This window comes from Etheostoma spectabile, chromosome 12 (genome assembly GCF_008692095.1).
Source record: "Etheostoma spectabile isolate EspeVRDwgs_2016 chromosome 12, UIUC_Espe_1.0, whole genome shotgun sequence".
In the NCBI taxonomy this organism is placed as follows: Eukaryota; Metazoa; Chordata; class Actinopteri; order Perciformes; family Percidae; genus Etheostoma; species Etheostoma spectabile.
The window spans coordinates 14,774,061-14,792,668 of NC_045744.1; the positions used below are offsets into that span (position 1 = coordinate 14,774,061).

The 18,608-nt window shown below is 40.2% G+C and overlaps 1 protein-coding gene across 2 annotated transcripts in view; it reads right to left on the reverse strand.

Moving 5' to 3' along the window:
• Window positions 1–18,608, reverse strand: part of LOC116698856 (guanine nucleotide binding protein (G protein), alpha activating activity polypeptide, olfactory type) — a 54,922-nt gene that overhangs the window by 5,967 nt on the left and 30,347 nt on the right. For both annotated transcript variants that reach the window (XM_032531069.1, XM_032531070.1), the window contains exons 6-7: window positions 683–737; window positions 499–572 (exon numbers count right to left, since the gene is read on the reverse strand). In XM_032531069.1, coding sequence (XP_032386960.1) covers window positions 499–572; window positions 683–737 — 129 coding nt within the window. The remainder of the gene's footprint in view (window positions 1–498; window positions 573–682; window positions 738–18,608) is intronic.

The window sequence follows — 18,608 nt, forward strand, 5'->3', positions numbered from 1 at the left end:
TGCTAATGAAAGAGTGCAGACAACATTGAAGATAAGTGGGGCGTGTATATATTTCTTTTTATAAAAGGTCCTATTTCTAAGAAAGCTGCTTTGTATTTGGGTAGAACCCTCTGGGTTTGGGTGGGTGGAACTGGGAAATTGTGATGTTCTGTATTTGGAAATAGGCTTTATTTTTTTCTAATTCACAGTAGTACTGATGTTAGATAAAAAGATAAAAACCAGACGTCATAAAAAGAAAGTATCCATGTTCTACAGTGGATTTTTGGGCCACTTACATGATTACAAATGTATGTAGGCAGTTAACAAGCTATTTGGCAAATGATTGAAATGAATGTGATTTGCTTTACTTTCTGGGAATTATCAGCATGGATGGTGCATGTCTTTGACCAAGCTGAATACTCAAAAATGTGTATACAGTAAAGAATAAACTATTTACTAAAAGAAACGCATCTTTATCCTTTATGTTTTATGTCCGAGTGAAAGCTTAGCAAGACTTACTGAAAGTTCACTTTGTCTACTTGGAACCTCGTCTCGAAAATCCCTGATGTTAACACTCGGCAGCGTAGCAGGTCCTGTAGAACATGGAAAAGAAGACGTATCCAATTCAGTCAAATTTAAGACAAGCAAGCTTTTTGGGGTAATTTATAAACTATAAACTGTGGACATTATTGGGAGGACTGACCTGGTCCGTTGGTGTGTAGTCGTTCTGTCTTACAGAGTCAATTCTGTCCAGGAAACTGCAAAGAGAGAAACAGAACAGACTTAGATTTTGCACTAAGGTCTACTCATTTCTATATGCTTTGGGAACATGAAAGATATTAAGATTCAACAACATTAAACAGTACAATGTCACTACGTATGAAAACTGGGAAATTAATACTGATTCCTAATCCAAATAATCAAAGAACAGAAGCTCATCTCACAGAAAAACCCAAGGTCTCTTTCAACAGTCACAACACAATTGTATAGATTTATTTCAACCCATCAACAGCAATCTTTAAATCTGATCACATGTCAACATTTGTGAAACCTCTCTCTTGTGCTGCGTCAGTTCGAACTGTTATTTAGACAAAAGGCAGCTGCCATGTCTGACTCCCTATAGAGGCTCGGTAGGCCGGTGTTAAGGTAGCTGGTTGCCACAAGAGGGCAGGGCTGCTCAGTCTGGGCTATTTTGGTCTGTCTCTAGCCAGAGTGATTACATAAGGCGGTTATTGTGGAGGTTAGACAGCTTGCTGTTGCCTTCTCTTCACTACTGAGAGAGCATGTGCAGCAGCAGCAGCAGCAGCAGCAGCAGCAGCTGCTGGACCTCTCTGCAGCACAGCAGGCTCAGGACACTGAGGCTGGGGACACACAGTCACACAGGCCCCTGGATGGTCGGAATCCCACAATTCAAAGACCCCAACAATGCTTGCCCAAAATGTATAAATATATATGTGTATAAAGAAAAAGCTCCATTACTACACTGCTGTGAGAAAAGGACTAGACAGGTATTTATGGTACATTATGATACATGATCAAAGCTTTACATCTAGACAAATATATACATACATTTTCCAAAAGCGCCATTAACATTCAACAGGTCTCTCCAAAAAATGTAAGTATTTAGCTTTCTGTCACCTGAACTGAATTACTACTGGAGCAACAGTGGACCACACCAGAGCTCCAAATTAACCGGGGCCCAAAGCAAAAATGCCCTTGAAAATACTAATGGTTCAAATAAGCTTGACAGCATGAAATGCAAAAATCAATCAACAACTATTTTGACAATTGTTTAGTTGTTTCAAATTTGTTTTGAAGCAAAAAAAAGCCAAACGTGTGATGGTTCCAACATCTAAAATGTGTCTTAAATTATAGAAAATGTCTACCAAACAATTGATCAATCAAGAAAATAATCAACAGATTAACTGATAATGACAAGAAATTGCTAGTGTCAACTCTATTTGTTGCTCAAGATTATTCCTAAATAAATCAGAATCACTAAATCAGTACTAAGGAGTAGTCCAGGCCACACAGCCATGATATTAACAACAATACTATTAATTAAAATAGTATGGCGAGAATGGTACAAATGAAGTAAAAGATTCAGCAGTGGACATAAAAATGCATCAGGTATTTCTGGAGGAGAAGAGTTCCCAGCCTAAAGCTGAAGTTGGTGAGTGAATCCAGTATGTATGTTAGCATATCTCATCATCCTTAATTTTTTACCCATACCGTCTGTAGCTTCAGGATGAAGTAGTTGACGCGGCTACAACAAACCAGATGCACATAAGATTAGTAAGTCAGGGTTTTTGCTTGGTTTCAGCCATAGATGGTTGCCAGTTCCTTTTTTAAGTCAACCTTAAAAAGTATCCCACTCAACACATCCATGCAGAATTAAATAAGCCGAATGCTCTATTATGAACCATTAGATAACATAGGTCCAGCTCATGTGCTCTGACAACAATGTTTTCATCACACAGACTTTATTTCTGCCTCATACAGTCCACACAGAAGTAGAAGTAAGGCTATTTCTGAAAGTGCACTGCACTCTCACACAGAATAGATGCGTCTACAATATCACCAGACATAACAGTATTGAGGAAAGAAAGGGATCATTTAAAATGATTTTCTATGAGGAAATGTTACGCAAAAGGAACTATTTATTGTTTTTGTTGACTTGTTGATTTAGTTAGAACAATGTCACAAAAATGACAAATGCACGGCACAGACTAAAGTCACATCTAAAATTTGCTTATTTCTTCTTTTAGTGCATGCTACACTATGTACTCATTAACCAGACGAGGTATGTGTGCCAAGTCATCTCCCCAAGCTGATCAGAGGTCTAATCCTGTATGAAAAACTCCAGCAATTCTCCACACCTTAGTCTTACAAATTGACCTTTGGACAGTTGTTACTTTCTTTCTAAAGACCTTTAACACCTAAACCTGAAGCTTAGACACCCTGAGGAGTTTATGACCACTAGTTCTACTGCAGAGCCATGTTTTTTTCCCACTTGTGACGCCTGTTATAGTTGCTCATGTGTACATGTTGTGAGAAGTATAACTGAAGTTTGATTTTCTCCTCTCAGATTGATTCATGTTTATAATTCCTAGAGGGCAGTAATAACTAAACACAACTGGTGTCTCACAATTAAGAAGCTGTAACTAGGAACCTTTCTCGATCAACTAATCAATGAGCAATAATCAATTTCTGTTCCAGCTCTATAATAAAGAGTGCATTTTAATGAGAAAGTAAACAAAAACGTTTTTGCTTTGAAAAAAAACTGCACACCAAATGGAGAGGAAAACACAAATCTGTGGTCAAACTCAGCAACATGCACAGATGTACGATGGCATCATGTTGGTTCAAGAACCACAATTAGCAAATCACACAATCTAGTTTGAAATTAGTACTTCCTTGGAACCAAGGCGAACACAACCAGCCAACCCATTATACTGCACTGTATTTGACAAGACACAATATACAGTTGAGTATCACACACACTCATCTTCTCTGAAAAACATAAGAAAAAAACAAAATCTCCAGCTTTTGCCCCATCACTGCAACAATGTGAGAGTATTTTTAGTGAGCCTTCCTTGCAGAAACATAGCTAGGTTATAATTACTGAGCAATTTGTGACTGCCATGTGACAGAAGTACTATTGGTAGCACACTGGAGAGACAAATATAGTCCTTTTACCCAGCAAGAAAAAAAGAACAAGGGTCCTGGATCTAGGAAAAAATGCAAAAAAGATAACATTGATTACCAAGTGGCGATCCAGATAATGCCTTATCGTAAGTTTTGGGTGCAGTTTTCCGAGGCTACGGCTGTTCTGGTCGAGTGATACAAAAAGACAAGCTGGGCTTTAGCTCCGGGGAAATATCCGGTTTGTGGTGGTTCCTTCAACTTCCTCTTAGAACCATTTTCTGGCGGCATCAGGGATCGTAATGTTATGTGGTCGTTTCGTCAGGTTTGTGGATTTAAGGGGTAACAGGCCACCAGTTTTTCCACATTGTTTTTATGTGTACAGTACATAAATGGTAAATTACGGTTGATAAAAACGAAAAGATCCAGTCCTTGATTGCGATTGGCTGAGCCACTTTCAGAGCCGTTGTAAAATATTCCATAAAAAAACAGCTGTGACTACCTCACAATTTCAGTATTACTGTGCCGATTAGTCCACCAGGACGTGAATGGTCAGAAGTACTCAAAGCTGTCATTCAATGAATGAAAAACAAAAACACAAAGATGCTGGCTAAATAAACAAAGAGAGCCTACAGGAATTCATGTTTGAGCAGCCAGTAAGGGCTTTGTTGCTGCCACCCAATCCACCAGACTTTTATCTCCATCCAAAGCGGACACCAACACCAACCACCTATGGTAAACTACGTTCACAATGTAATTTTATCTGGCTTGCATGTTTGCATTTGTAGCCTATTATGCTCACTCTTCTTTAGCTATGTTGTCACTTACTAGCGATGTCATTTTTGTCACGGTTACTCAGAAAGTAGCATAGCTACGGCTATGGGAAATGGGGATAATAGTGGCTAATGGTAGACATATTTGTTGTTATAATGTAAATTACAACACAATGAGAACTTTTTTTCCCCCCCTTTCTTTCTCCTAACGTTAGATATACTTGAGAGCCCATGGGGGGGAACTTCATCTGGTCCATGTTGCCACGGATTTGTAAAACAGCCGGCACCGAGACAACCACTGCTTGACTAGCGTAATAGCATGCTTTCTACTGCGTCTGTGTGTTGCTTGGCAGCCATTCTGCTAAATGTCATTGAAGAGCTACATTGCTTGGCAGATGAACTATTATTTTTTTCAATAACTTATTGCATTTATTGTTGCGGTGTGTTTATTTTATGAAACATTGTATAGATCTATGTAGTTACTTTTTCATAAAAGCAAGAAGCCACTTGAGGCCATTTACTGAGGGGGTTTAAGGCTTAGTTGTTGTAAAATGTAAAACTGTAAACCACGGTCTCTCTGGGCTTTTAGCTTTATAAATTATTATTATTATTATAATAATAAAAATAATAAATGTGTTGCTTTGTTTTTTCCACTTTAATATCTTTTCAAAACCATCACACCACATTAATCCAGCTGTAATTTCACATGTATCTTTTACTAGTCCATGACAGTTTGTTCTTAATTGGCAGGTTGAATAAAAAAAATAAAAAAAACTGCACTACTATCTTGTCTCTTATAATCCCTCTTTTTCTGTCTGCGGGCTGGGTTGTCTCTGTATTTAGCCCAAACACACTGTACTCATCCTGCGGGCCAGTCTGGGTTGCTATGTATAGGCCTGTTGTGGACACAGTGGACAATATATTGACTTGGCCTGGTCTTTCTGTGTTGTTGGCCTCATCTTTCCATTAAACACCACACACACACACACACACACACACAACACACACACACACACACACACAACCCACACACACACACACACACCACACACACACACACACACAACACAAACACACACACACACACACACACCCCACACACACACACACACACACACACACACACACACACACACACACACACAAAAGATGGTGGTATTGGAGCGGCGGGGGCATTAAAACGCTTCACACCGAGGCTTGGGGACATGGGTCACCCAGCTCCACGGGGGCTTCTCCCTGAACCAGAGCACTGACATAAGCTCTCATACCATTAGGTCGCTTTCGGAGAGCCACAACAAACAAACAACTAACTAACAGGCTTACATACAAATAAAGCTGCAAACACAGTTAAATAGCCAACTCCCGAAGAAGTGAACCAACTTCAATTTCATTTAAAACTGATTCAAAACAAACAGTCTGCATCAAGATAACACATGCCCAAATAAATACAAAGAGACGGTTGTGGATGTGTGCAATAGTAAAAAGACAGTGAAAAGTTGCAACAATGTTGGAGTAAGGACTGAAAAAAGTTCACTTCACACCAACCAACAGCTTGCAGCTTTGTGTTCATTTGATAATTGGGTTGACTTTTTACAAATAATGGTCCATCTTTAATTAGCAGTGCAGAGGATCCAATCAATAGTTTCCATATTTTGAGCCGCTCAGGCCAGCATAATGGACTTTCACTTTAGTCTCCAACTGACTGGTGACAGGCTTTACAAACTCCATGCCGGACGTGGTAGCAGCACAAAAACTTTTCTAACTGGTGAAGCTTTGTTTAAATGTTTTTCTGTTGGGCCCGTACATACTTTCTGGTATCATATATTTACTGTAACTCAGTTGTGTTTTATGTTTATTTAGCCATGAACAAAGAGGACAATTCAAAGTAACAATCCATGTCCTTAATTTGGAATAAATAGGAGAACAAAAAGAGTTTGAGCAGCGTTGCTCAACATTGCAGACTGAAAAAAGAATAGAGCACCACCTTAACTTCATTGATGGAAAATTGACGCCCAAGGGCATCAATGTACAGACCACACTGTTTGACAAACAAACAATCTCTGGGAAGTGCAAAAGCAGAAACATGACAGTAACAACAATGACTCCTCATTATTCAACAGGACACTAAATAAACTGTTTACAACAAACAAAACAGGATCTCCATTTCAAATCTTCGATAAGAGCTTAAATTTTATTCAATTATGGATTAGTGTCTCAATTACTTCTCTTTGTTATCTTTAAACTTTGTCCTAATAAAAAAATAAATAAATAAATAAATAAATAATATATATATATATATATATATATATATATATATATATATATATATATATATGGTTTAAATCATATCTAACAGAGATAAGTAGCAAATCCTTACATTGAAGAAGATGTGCTCTTGCTTTAAAAAATGAGTTAATGAGAGTTATTAAAATGGTTGCTGCTGCAATTTATCAAATAAATGACCAAGAAATGTAGCAGCACACAGAGTCACTTGCAGCAGGACAGTGTGAAGGTGGAGCTGTGCAGGGTCCTGGTCACCTGGTGGAAAGATCTGAGCCCGGGGTTCAACTCATCCATCCAAACAGGAACACTGTGCAGTTTGGGAGATAGATTTAAAACTAGACAAATCCATCAACGGCTCAGTGGGTACTTCCTAAATATAGGAGCAAGAACGGAGACACTCCTGAAAGTCAAACCAAATCTTGTGTAAACAAAAGTGCCTGCTTTATCTCAACGCCGCCAATTCGCCTTCCAGGGCCGCATCAAGTCCTGGTTTTGAAAGGTGTTGTATAAAAATGTGAGATACATTGTAATGCCCTTTTGTCTCTGCTCAATGTCTACGTGGACCATTACATTCCCTCTGCTTAAAAATAAACTCAGCCTCCAAATTCAAACTACAGTGGGAACACAGGGACTCTGTCAGGTCTGAACCATGCCCCATGCGTAGCTCCCAACAACAGTTCTCACAGTGAAATTGACTTATGGGTTTCTCCATATGATGTTGAGGCTCAACATCGATACACTATCTGTCAGCTACTAAATTAGTCTGTGCCAAAAATAGAAAATGAAATAAATATAGTCTGATCAACAATATCGAGTGAGTTTCAATTCTCTCGCCCATAAACAACCACAGCCTCCCTGACAAATTAGTTGTTCGTCTTGGAAGTCAACTGGTGACCTAGTGAAAAAGAGCTTTTCCTCTTTTCCCTTAATCAAAAGTCAATAACCAATGACTTATATTAGACAAAGGAGTATACTGTATCAGTGCAGATTGCATAAGCCTGAACCCAGCCGTGCTGGCTGAACTGGGTTATGTTTAGAAATGAACTAAATCCATAGGAGGAAATAAATTCTCCATAACAAAAAGTGAAATAGTTTCCTTTCCAACTCTTATTTTAAAAAGGCTGATGATTCTCTGGCAGAACTCGAGCTGTTGAGGCCTGTGTGCTGTTGGTGTAGTTCCCAAACAGGCCTCGGGTGGCATCCCTTCGCTCCTGCTGCACACAGCCTCTCTTCCCACACTGACCCTGCCTGCTTTTAGCAGCTGGGTTCCCATGGCAACCCAGTTGGTCCATACCACCTCTCTCTCTCTCTCTCTCTCTTCACTCTCTCTTCTCTCTCTCTCTCTCTCTCTCTCTCTCTACTCTCTCTCTCTCTCTCCTCTCTCTCTCTCTCTCTCTCTCCTCTCTCTCTCTCTCTCTCTCTCTCTCTCTCTATATTGTGTCACCCTCGTGTGTGTGGTGTGTGTGTGTGTGTGTGTGTGTGTGTGTGTGTGTGTGTGTGTGTGTGGTGTGTGTGTGTGATTGTGTGTTTGGTGGGAGGGCACAGTAAATTTAGGCTTATGAAGAAGACAGATTATTTTAGAGTGCCACCATCTCAAACACACAACCAAAAATAAGCCACATTTTCAGTAAGGGGAGGATGTAATGTAAAGAGACACAAGGTCTGTTACAACAAGGCAGACACAGTGTCAGTTGTGATAATTATATGCAGAGGAGTAATAGGAATTGAGAGCTGCACCGTGGGGATAATTGATAAAGATGTTAAATCTTGAAGCAGTCAATAGGAGTCCCATGAGATGGGCCCGGTTAAGGTAATGCCCACTGGAAATTACTCTTTATGACCAAGTGGTAACTGTAAACTGTGGTGATGTTGTGACGGCTTCTATAGAGAAATCTACACATCCTCAACCCTCAAATGTAAAAAAAGAAAAATCACGGCGGCTTTATGCACGCTGAGCTGCAGCTAGTCAATAAATTACCCATGTAGATTCTTCTGTCATTTCTGTTACGCCACGGATCAGGGGAAATGGATTTGGAGTGATTTGATGGGATATTTGTACAGCGTAATGTGAGTACAGTGTTTTTGCCAACAAACAGGTGAGAACAGTTGAGTCAAAGGGCCTAAACAAAAATTTTGGTCAACTTGCTATTTAGTAAAATGTTATCACTAACTAGTAAAACCCACTGATGTTACAGACCCCATCATCTTACTCCACTTCTACACAACTCTGAAATACGCTAAGCATAATATCAAACATTGCTTTAAAAAAAAATCTACTTTCTGAATATATATATGGGGTGGCAGTAGCTCAGTCCATAGGGAGTTGGGTTGGGAACCGAAAGGTCACTGGTTTAAGTCCCCTTGTGGACCAAAAAGTAGGGAGTGTGGATTGGGGGCTGGAGAGATGGCACTTCACCTCCTGGGTACTGCCAGGTGCTGTTGAGCAAGGCACCATACCCCCCCAACCGCTCAGCGCGCTGGTTCAGCTGGCCCACTCACTCTGACATCTCTCCATTAGTGCGTGTACAGATCCTGAGCGTGTGTGTGTGTAGTTCAGGACTGTATGTGATTACTAACAAAGTGTGGACACAGAGTGTAAATTGTAATTTCCCCATTGGGGATCAATAAACAGATAAAAAAATATATACTGGGCTAGAAGTGGCACACCAAATGTTTTTTTAGAGCAGGTGTGGGTTCCGTATTTATGCAAAATGTTAGTGAAACCAATGAATGCCAAGTTAGCATTAACATCTTTTAAGCCAACAACTGTTTTAAACATGAGAGCTGTATGTCTTTAAATGCACATGGTGACAACATATATACATGCTGCTGATTTATATATTTTATGGTCAACAATTAATAGTTTCTTCAGTAAAGTCAGACTAAAAACAGTTTCCATTATTAATCGGAAAGTTACTTTCATGTGTAGCGTAGTGTTTGAAAAATAGTTGTTTTTTGCTAATGCCCAAAGTCATCAAAGTCATTGTTTTGTCTGACTAATACTCAAAAACTCCAACAAACTTCTACAATCACTTACACAACAAAGAAAAACACCTAATCCAGACAATCTAGAGGATGGGACAAGGACAATAATTTTGGTTTTAAAAATAATTTAAATGATTTGGTGATCGCCAAAATAGTTGGCGACTAATTTTTTATATGATGGGCTAATCGATTTGTTTATGCTTAGTTTCTGGTGTTTATGCTCCGGCAGACATAGAAAGACAAATTAGCAAGCAACAAAGCTACTCAAAAGAATATAAAAGTACATTATGCCTTTGATGATGTGTAATGGAAATATATTTATAAATACATATAGTTTTAAAATACAGTATCACTCTGAATAACCACGTCAGCATACAAAGAGGAAACGGATTTTCCCTTAACAGAATGTTTTGTCAGGACCCCATACATAAGATGGGGTCCTTATCTATCTGGTCAGTATGGAGAAGCTGGAGAATCTCAGGTTAAGAATGCCTACAACAATAAATCCTCCAACCAAACTGCCCTAACCATGGCTTGTGCTGGAGCCAAATGTTTACTTAAGTTAGCCTCCAAGCTACCTCCTTCAGCCTGGCCTGATAAAACGGCCAACAGCTCAAACTGTCTAGGCAAACAAACCGCTGGGACAGAAAAATAAAAAAGGTTTCTATAAATAGCTTTGTGCCCCCCTCTGACCACATTCCAGAGGAGGTGAAAGTTGAGGCTTGTTTGACTAGTGGCGGAGTTGGAAAGGAGACCTTTTTCCTGGGTGTGGCTGGACACCGCTAACTGCTAGCCTCCCTGCTAGCCAGGTCCACATGGTACACAACCTGACCTACAGCACACAACCAGGCCAACCTCTGAGCAGGCACTAAGGGATTGAGAGACCCCGTGTGATACAAAACATGCTAATGTCAATGCTAAACACACATTGTCATGTGTCTTTTGATGGATTTTTGCCTCACTTCAAGTCTGCGGCTGCTCACTCTGATATGAACAGGGAGAGAGTGTGGAGCTGGGAGCCCCTGTCTGATTAGACAGCAAAATGTCTCCTTGCATGTCAAACCCCACTTTGATCAATTCTCTCACACACACACACACACACACACACACACACACACACACACACACACACACACACACACACACACACACACACACACACACACACACACACCACACACCACACACACACATCACACACTCACACACTCACACACACACACTAGCAGTGGCATACATGGTTAAGCTGTTTGTGTTGTGTGTGGTGTGTGTGTGTGTGTGTGGTGTGTGTGTGTGTGTGTGTGTGTTGTGTGTGTGAAGTAAGGGAGACAGAGGGAGCAGGAAACCATTAAAAGGTGCATTCATACACTCGCAATGATTTGTTTTATGTCATTAAGAGAGGACAAGGTGTAGCCAGGCAGTGCGTAGTTGCTCACACACACAAAACCAACACAGAGGCGTTTTGTGTCTCACCTTCTGCTACAGACCTTCCCTTTGTTTACAGCGCATTGCCGGGATACTCCCTTTGATTCGGCTGCGCACACGTGACCCTCCGCCAGTTTCTGCTCTGCAGTGCTGCTGCTAAAAATAGCCTCAGCTTGCCCTGGCTCCACAGCTAGTTTACATAAGCTCTAAGGGGGGTGGAAGGGGAGGGGGAGAAAGGGAGCGACAGAGGGGGGAGAGAGAGGAGGGGGAGCCTCAGTGAAGAGAGAGGGAGAGAGGAGGAATAGGAGGAGGAGGGGGTCTCTGGACGACCATTCCACAATCTCTGAGCAGGGAACCTGCAGCGCCACTGCTGTCTTCCAGCAGTCTGTGCCTTTACACTCTGGTCAACGGCAGGGTGTGTATGTATTTGTGTGTTGTGTGTGAGAGAGAGTTAAGACTGACTGTGTGGTGTGTGTGTGTGTGTGTGTGTGTGTGTGTGTGTGTGTGTGTGTGTGTGTGTGTGTGTGTGTGTGTGTGTGTGTGTGTGTGTGTGTGTGTGTGTGTGTGTGTGTAGTCAGCACACAGTAACAGACTTGCAGATATCCGCCATTCACCAGCCTCGCTCTGTCTCACTCTGTCCTTTAAAATGGACGCACATTTTAACCCAAAAATAAAAATCTATTTATAGATACAATTCCCCTTCTTTAAGTGGACCATAAATTCCAATTTCTCTCGGCAGCACAGCTCATATTAAACATTCAGAGAAACTAACATGAACCTACAAACATCTATACATGGCACAATTTTGCTAATTTGATATGTAAACTGAGATGAAAGTTACTGAACATGTTCACAGGAAAAAGGCAATTGTGGTGGATTATTTTAGTTTTCCATACATTTTGACATAGATTTTAAATATACTTAAAATGTGTATCGTTTTTCAATAGAGCAGTGCCTGCTTTCAAATGGGATCCAACTTATTGACTAAATACAGGCTGTCAGAGCCTCTGGTCTCTAGAAACCAAATAAAAACACACTGGTAGTGTAGCTAATCTTGTGACATGTAGCATGCTATGCTGGGCAGCTAAAGGCTCTCTTAACTGTTTCCAAATGTCCAGGCAGGCTGAGAGCTTTCTAAAAACACAACATCTACAACTTTAAATAACATCCACAGTACATTAAAGCACTTGCCTAATGGACAGAAAGCCATTAACAATTACAGTAACACTAAATCTCAGGCCCTATGGTAAATTTGAAGATGTTAAATGTCACACACACACACACAGAGTTCATATAGGAAACAACATGTGTTCCGCAACATCCTCTCTGCTGTTGCCTTCTGGCCTCAAGAGAGGACTGAATAGATAGACTGAAAGAGCGCAAGAGAGAAAGAAGAAGAGAGAGTCAGTCCCACAGGGGGCTTTAACAACCTTAAGGACAGTGGTTTGTGTAGACGGAGTCCATTGAGCTTCCAGTAGATCAGATTCTACAGTTCAGTTCAAACCCCTCCTTCCTTTTCTTCAAAAATCATGCAAACACACACACACACACACACACACACACACACACACACACACACACAACCACACACACACACACCACACACACACACACACACACACAACACACACACACACACACACACACACACACACACACACACACACACACACACACACATTCCATAGTGCCTCTTTGATTATTCCTCAGTCAGCTGACAGCAGGGTCATCTGATTTGAGCAAGCGACACAAAGGTTTTTGTTAATCTGGATTAAGGCATTTTATAAGGAGTTAAAGTAAAGTTATTATTTTTTTATTTACAATTGATGCAGTTATAATTATGATTTGAATTGCGCTGTGGGAAACTTGTTAAAAGGCACACAAAAAAGATAGAGAGAATTAATGGAGTGAAACCATTTAGGCTATTTTTAAGTTTGTTTAATGGAAGTAACGACATCATCATCTGTGTTTTTTTAGAATTTGGGATAATCGCCCTTGACAATTATCGGGGTGTTTTTTGGCAGTTTGCAGATTATCTGTATCAGCGTTTTATTTGCCTGATAACAGATAAAGGTAATTCATTAAAATGTGCGCTACTTCTGCTACAGCTTTGTGTCTGTCCCTCTGCTTCGGTTTTAATCACCATTGAGTCTGACCTAACGTCCCGCCCACATCACTATCTGACTGACTCCCTGTTACTTAGTATTAGAAAGTTTCTAATTTATTAAATAATTGCTTAAAGTGTTTAAAACAAGTTTTGTGTAACATTCCAAAATATTAAGTTTGATTTAAAGATTATCTTCACATGATCTGGAAGTGCTCTCCCATTGGTCAGTTTTGGAACAATATTACATCCAAAATGTCCGCCTTGATTAATGTTACTGTGCCAGTTACTGTCAATGTCTTGATTCTAAATGACCTGTCAGCCTTTCAGCTCTCTAGAACTCAAAAACGTGCTGTATTTTCTGGACTTACAGCTGTGACGAGAATGATTGCAACCCGTTGGAAACCACCTCATGATCTATCTATCCGTCCAAGGACCCTTTCCTTTTTGGATGTCATAGTTATGGAACTCTACTGCGCGCATCCATGGCGTGCCAGGAAAGACGCTGGACACTTAGCTCAGCGTTGCTGAATTATTGAGGTACGGGCTGTAGCCTTGTGCTGCAGCCTTTGCCTTAACTTGCGCATGTGTTTGGTCCCTTGTCTTGTGTCTGTCTGTGTCTCTGTGTGTCTGTTTATGTATCTGTTTGTGTTGTTTTGTCTCCCTCCCTGCCATCTTTCCTCTCTGTTTTTTGGCCCTGGGACGCGTTCCCAGGTCTCAGTGCATTGTTTGTAATTGTTTGTCACTGTGTATAACTTTTGACTATATAAAAAAAATAAAACTACTATAAACGGCATCAGTATCGGCCATTAAAAACCAGTTTTGGTCAATCCCTATTTAGAACCAAAGCTTGTAATACTTTACCCAAATTCCCACCAAATACATTGTTTTGTTCTTTCAGTAAGCAACTGAAAACATCATATTTCTTAATTTTGTCATCTGCTCCATACCTAAAACAATATACATGCTATGACATAGTTGGGATTCCACTCCCCTATGCAATGTTAAAGTGGGCCTATATGCGTAATTTGCAAACAGCTAGTTCTTTGGAACGAGGCTTATTCCGGGAAAAAAGTTTTCTTTCCCAAAGTTACATTGCTGATGCTTGAAATGTTTGACTTTGCTATAATGTAATATCTCCCGTCTCACTTTCTTTATCTGTTCTTGAGCTGTACTGAGCATGGTGTTTGTCGGTGTAACAGTTAAAAGGGGTCCCCTCTAAATACACTATACAGTAGAGCTCTGCACAGGACTGTTTCCTTAATACCTTCCCACCCAGAAGCCAGGTGAAAACATGCTTGAGTCAGTCCGCAGGGCCTGAAGCCCCTGCAGAGAGCACTGTTTGCGTGTTTATTCAAGGTTTTATTAATATTAAACGTGTCGTCTATCCAAATTGCACCAACTTTGACTCAGATCCCTGGGTACCCAGCAAACACCCGCTAAGCATAAAGTAGATTGGATGAATGGTTCTCGGGAACATTCAAAGGACACACATGCAGGCAGGCACACAGCGATTCCTTGCTTTATAGTAAGATTACATTTTTCACTCAAACTGACTTCAGATTTCATTCTCAAACTGTGCAAGCCCTAAACAATACAGTCCATTAAGGTTTAACACAACTTCAAATGTTGCTCTGGCTGCAGTGAGACAAACATTCCAGAAGAAAGAAAGCCATTTCTGTAACAGAACTGTAACCAATCTCAAACAAGTAATTACATTGAAATATAAAACACACAGATTAGTTCAGACATGTAAGACGAGCCCAAACCCTGTCATAATTAGCCTCATCTGTTGGTTTTATACTGTGTAACATGAAAACATTAAGAAATGAAGCAACTTATTGGTGACAGGAAAAAGCAGCAGTGACATGCAGCGGGTGTATAAATATCGCTCTCTCGGGCTCTTCTGTGAACAGAAGAGGCTTCTTATTGAGGAGATCCACTGTTTGCAAAACCCCTCTGTTTCTGTAGGCCCTTCAGGGGCCGGGGCTGGCTGACAATGCCAGCCATTCTTAGCACTTTACTGCCCCAGATGACTGTGTCAGTGGCCCCCGGGTTGGTGACAGAGTCCCGTGACCAGCACTACACCTCAGCCCTTACCCCAGCCTAAGCCAAGAACCAGACCCAGCCTTGGATATGTCTATCCATAGTCCCATCTCCAGAACCCCGAGACTGCTGGAGCTCCGTCCCTTCCCAGCTGTACTTCTCCATCCTGGACCAACTCTACATCCTGACTTGTGATGTTGCTTGTGAATTTAAACATTTGTGATGCATTGAGTCTTGTTAAGCAAAAATATCCATTAATCTTTTAAAGAGCTGCAACAATTATCAAACACAAGAGTAATTGGCAACTATTTAAATAATGAATAGTTTCAGTCGCTTATTAAGCTTCAACACTGGTACTCAACTCAATTCCAGTTAACAATCTGGATATTTGCTATTTTCTTTCGGTGTAAAATTTGTCTTTTAAGTTTGTCCTGTTGGTCAAACCAAAAGAGAAGATATTTAAAAATGTTGCTGACTGTGATTTAGATTCACCAGAAGTTTTCATTCCAATTCCCCCAGGAGTCAAGACATGTTGTTATTAACATCTTTTCTAAGTGTATGATGATGACACCCATTTTCCAATTCGCTCTGAAAAGCCCCCACTGTCCCTCAGTATTTGATCTTTCCTCCTTCCATTTAATCCTCATTAGGATCAATGGCGATAGTGCCAAAAAATGTAAATTTCTCTGAATGGCTGAAGCAAGAACAATCTGATATTTGTATCATTATGAAGGGTGAATCGGGGCCAAATCTCTTCTTCGTGTAGGTTTTCAAATGTGTTTATTTTGTGGTGTGTGGGGTGTGATTACCATAACCTTTAGATTGGATTGTGGAGATGAATATAACAATAATATTAATAATCCTAATATAATAATAATAATAATAATAATAATAATAATAATAATAATAATAATAATAATAATAATAATAATAATAATATGGATTGAACCTTCAAAAGTATGACTAACACTGAGTAAGACAAGTATGGCTGCAACTAGTAACTATTTCTATTATCCATTAATTTGCCAATTATTTGTTGGTTAATCAATTAATCATCTGGTCTATTAAATGCCAAAAAATGGTGAAAAATGTCCAACACAATTTACTGAACCCCAAAGTCACATCTTCAAATAGTTTGTTTTGTCTGACAAACAGTCCAAAACGTAAAGATATTAACACTCTAAAGATATTTAGTGTAGCATCACATGTAACAAAGAAAAGCAACAAATCCTCACAATTGAGAAGCTGGAACCATGACATGTTTGGCATTTTTTTTAAATGACTTTATAGAATAAATGGTAGTAGTAAATAGTATTTTTTGTCCACGAATCAATTAGTTCAATAATTGGTTCAGTTCTAATGTTAATATTTAGCGTGTCAACTTGGATTAACAGCTGTTAAATTCATTCAGGTCACATAAAACTTCTCTTATCTGCATCACTTGTTTCCTGCAGCCAGAAACTGAAAGCATACTGGTAAACTATAATTAGCTTTAGACAAAAAACTTGGTGTTTCTTAAATAGCAAGTGGTCTTTTGACTCAAACTACTTAAAGAGAGGCTACTGTTGGTCACTCATAATATTTGGAGGTACATCATTTTAAAAATCACAAAAATCTTTACAGCATTTACTGCCTCATCCTGCTCCTGTACCTAACCCCGCATCAGCCATCTCCGTCAAAGGCCTTATTCACACCGCCGTAATAAACCCCTTCTGTATCACTCAGCTGTTTCATAGACTAATTTTTTTAGATACATTCCCAGACTCCAGCTCCATCCAGGGCAGCTCTCCTCTGACCCAGTCCCTGCTGCTGCAGCCTGGCTTCCCAGCCACTGAGCACACCAACACAGGGACCTCTATACCAGCCCAGGCAGCATCTATAACTGGATAAAAATCCTCCACTACAGTAAGAAATACCTTGGTGTATGAATTATGTCATGAATTGTGTCATATTTGCTGGGGGTCTGCAACAAACAGGAGGCCTGGAAGTTCAGATTTGCGTGTGAAAAAGTGTTTGATTTTGCCATTGACACATCCAAAGGATTGCAATGGAACCAGCCCGCCGCAGCTGAAAATAGCTCATAATCAATCAACTGGCAGACACATATCTGTGCTCTTAAAACATATAAATGTGCAATGCAGAGGGCGGATCAATGGGTGACAGGATTCCACAAGCATCAATATGGACACGCTCTTTGGCATTACAAGCGCTTGCCATCGGCCCATGCTTATTTCCTGTGCCTCTGCCCAATGGGCCGTCCGGCTTTAGGCCTGCTGGAAAAATATCTGCCAGTGCAGCAAGGTCTGTGAAGGACAACACAGATGAGATGGCAGAAGTATATAATCTGCCTTCACAAAATCTAAATACGACATGTAGCTAAAACGGCAGTGAGGAAAGAGTGCTCAAAACACTTTTTTCTTCATCTCATCAAAATGTTTGAATGTTTTGTCTAAAAAAAAAACACGTTTGAATAATTGGAATAACTATATTTGCACATTATGTCGATAACACAGCAAACAACGTAATATACTGTATATAACTACCGTACTTGGGTAACATTAGGTATAATGTTAACATTAAGTATAAAGTAAGTATTTATTTCAACATAAAGATGTCTTCAAAAGATCTACATACCTGCACATTACAGTATAAGCTAGCGTTAACTAAATAATATCCTATATTGTGAAATTGAATATAAAGACCATAATGTTAGACTTTTCTTTCTCTGCACCGTCTGCACTGCTAAACAATTAGCCCCCTAGCAAGCGAGCTAGCTAATAAGCCGGTCGGCCTCTACCGTTTCACTCACGCACTCTTGTCACATCATAGGAAAGCACATTGCTATTGCCAGATGAGTGACAACGCTGTTTGGCTCATTTTTTGTCACCAGTGTAACCATAAAGGCATGTTGGGTGGGTAGAATTAGCAAGCTAACATCAGCTAACCAGCTAGCAGGGCCGCCGGTCCCTCCACTCCCACTGCAGGGAGACTTCTTTGCCGAGAGAATGGATGACAGCCCGGAAGATGGACAGTCTGGTTAGCCAGGCGTGGTAGTGAAGTAGAGGGTCCGGAGGCTCTGTTCGGTTTTGCTGGTGCTGATTCGAATGCCGTTTGCTGTGGGCATAATAGCAACGTTTGTATCCGGCTGTTCTTTTAGAATGATGAATAGATTACCACCGCCTGCTGGCATTAGGGGTATAAATCCCACATTATATCACGATACAATATTATATTGATTCCTAGGACAACGCTACAATATTTACTGGTATTACAGTCTGCCAAGATTCACTTTAGATTTAATTCAATTCAAAGGCCATCGACCAATACGAGACGATCCATAAACCCATTTAACACAATCAGTTACATTT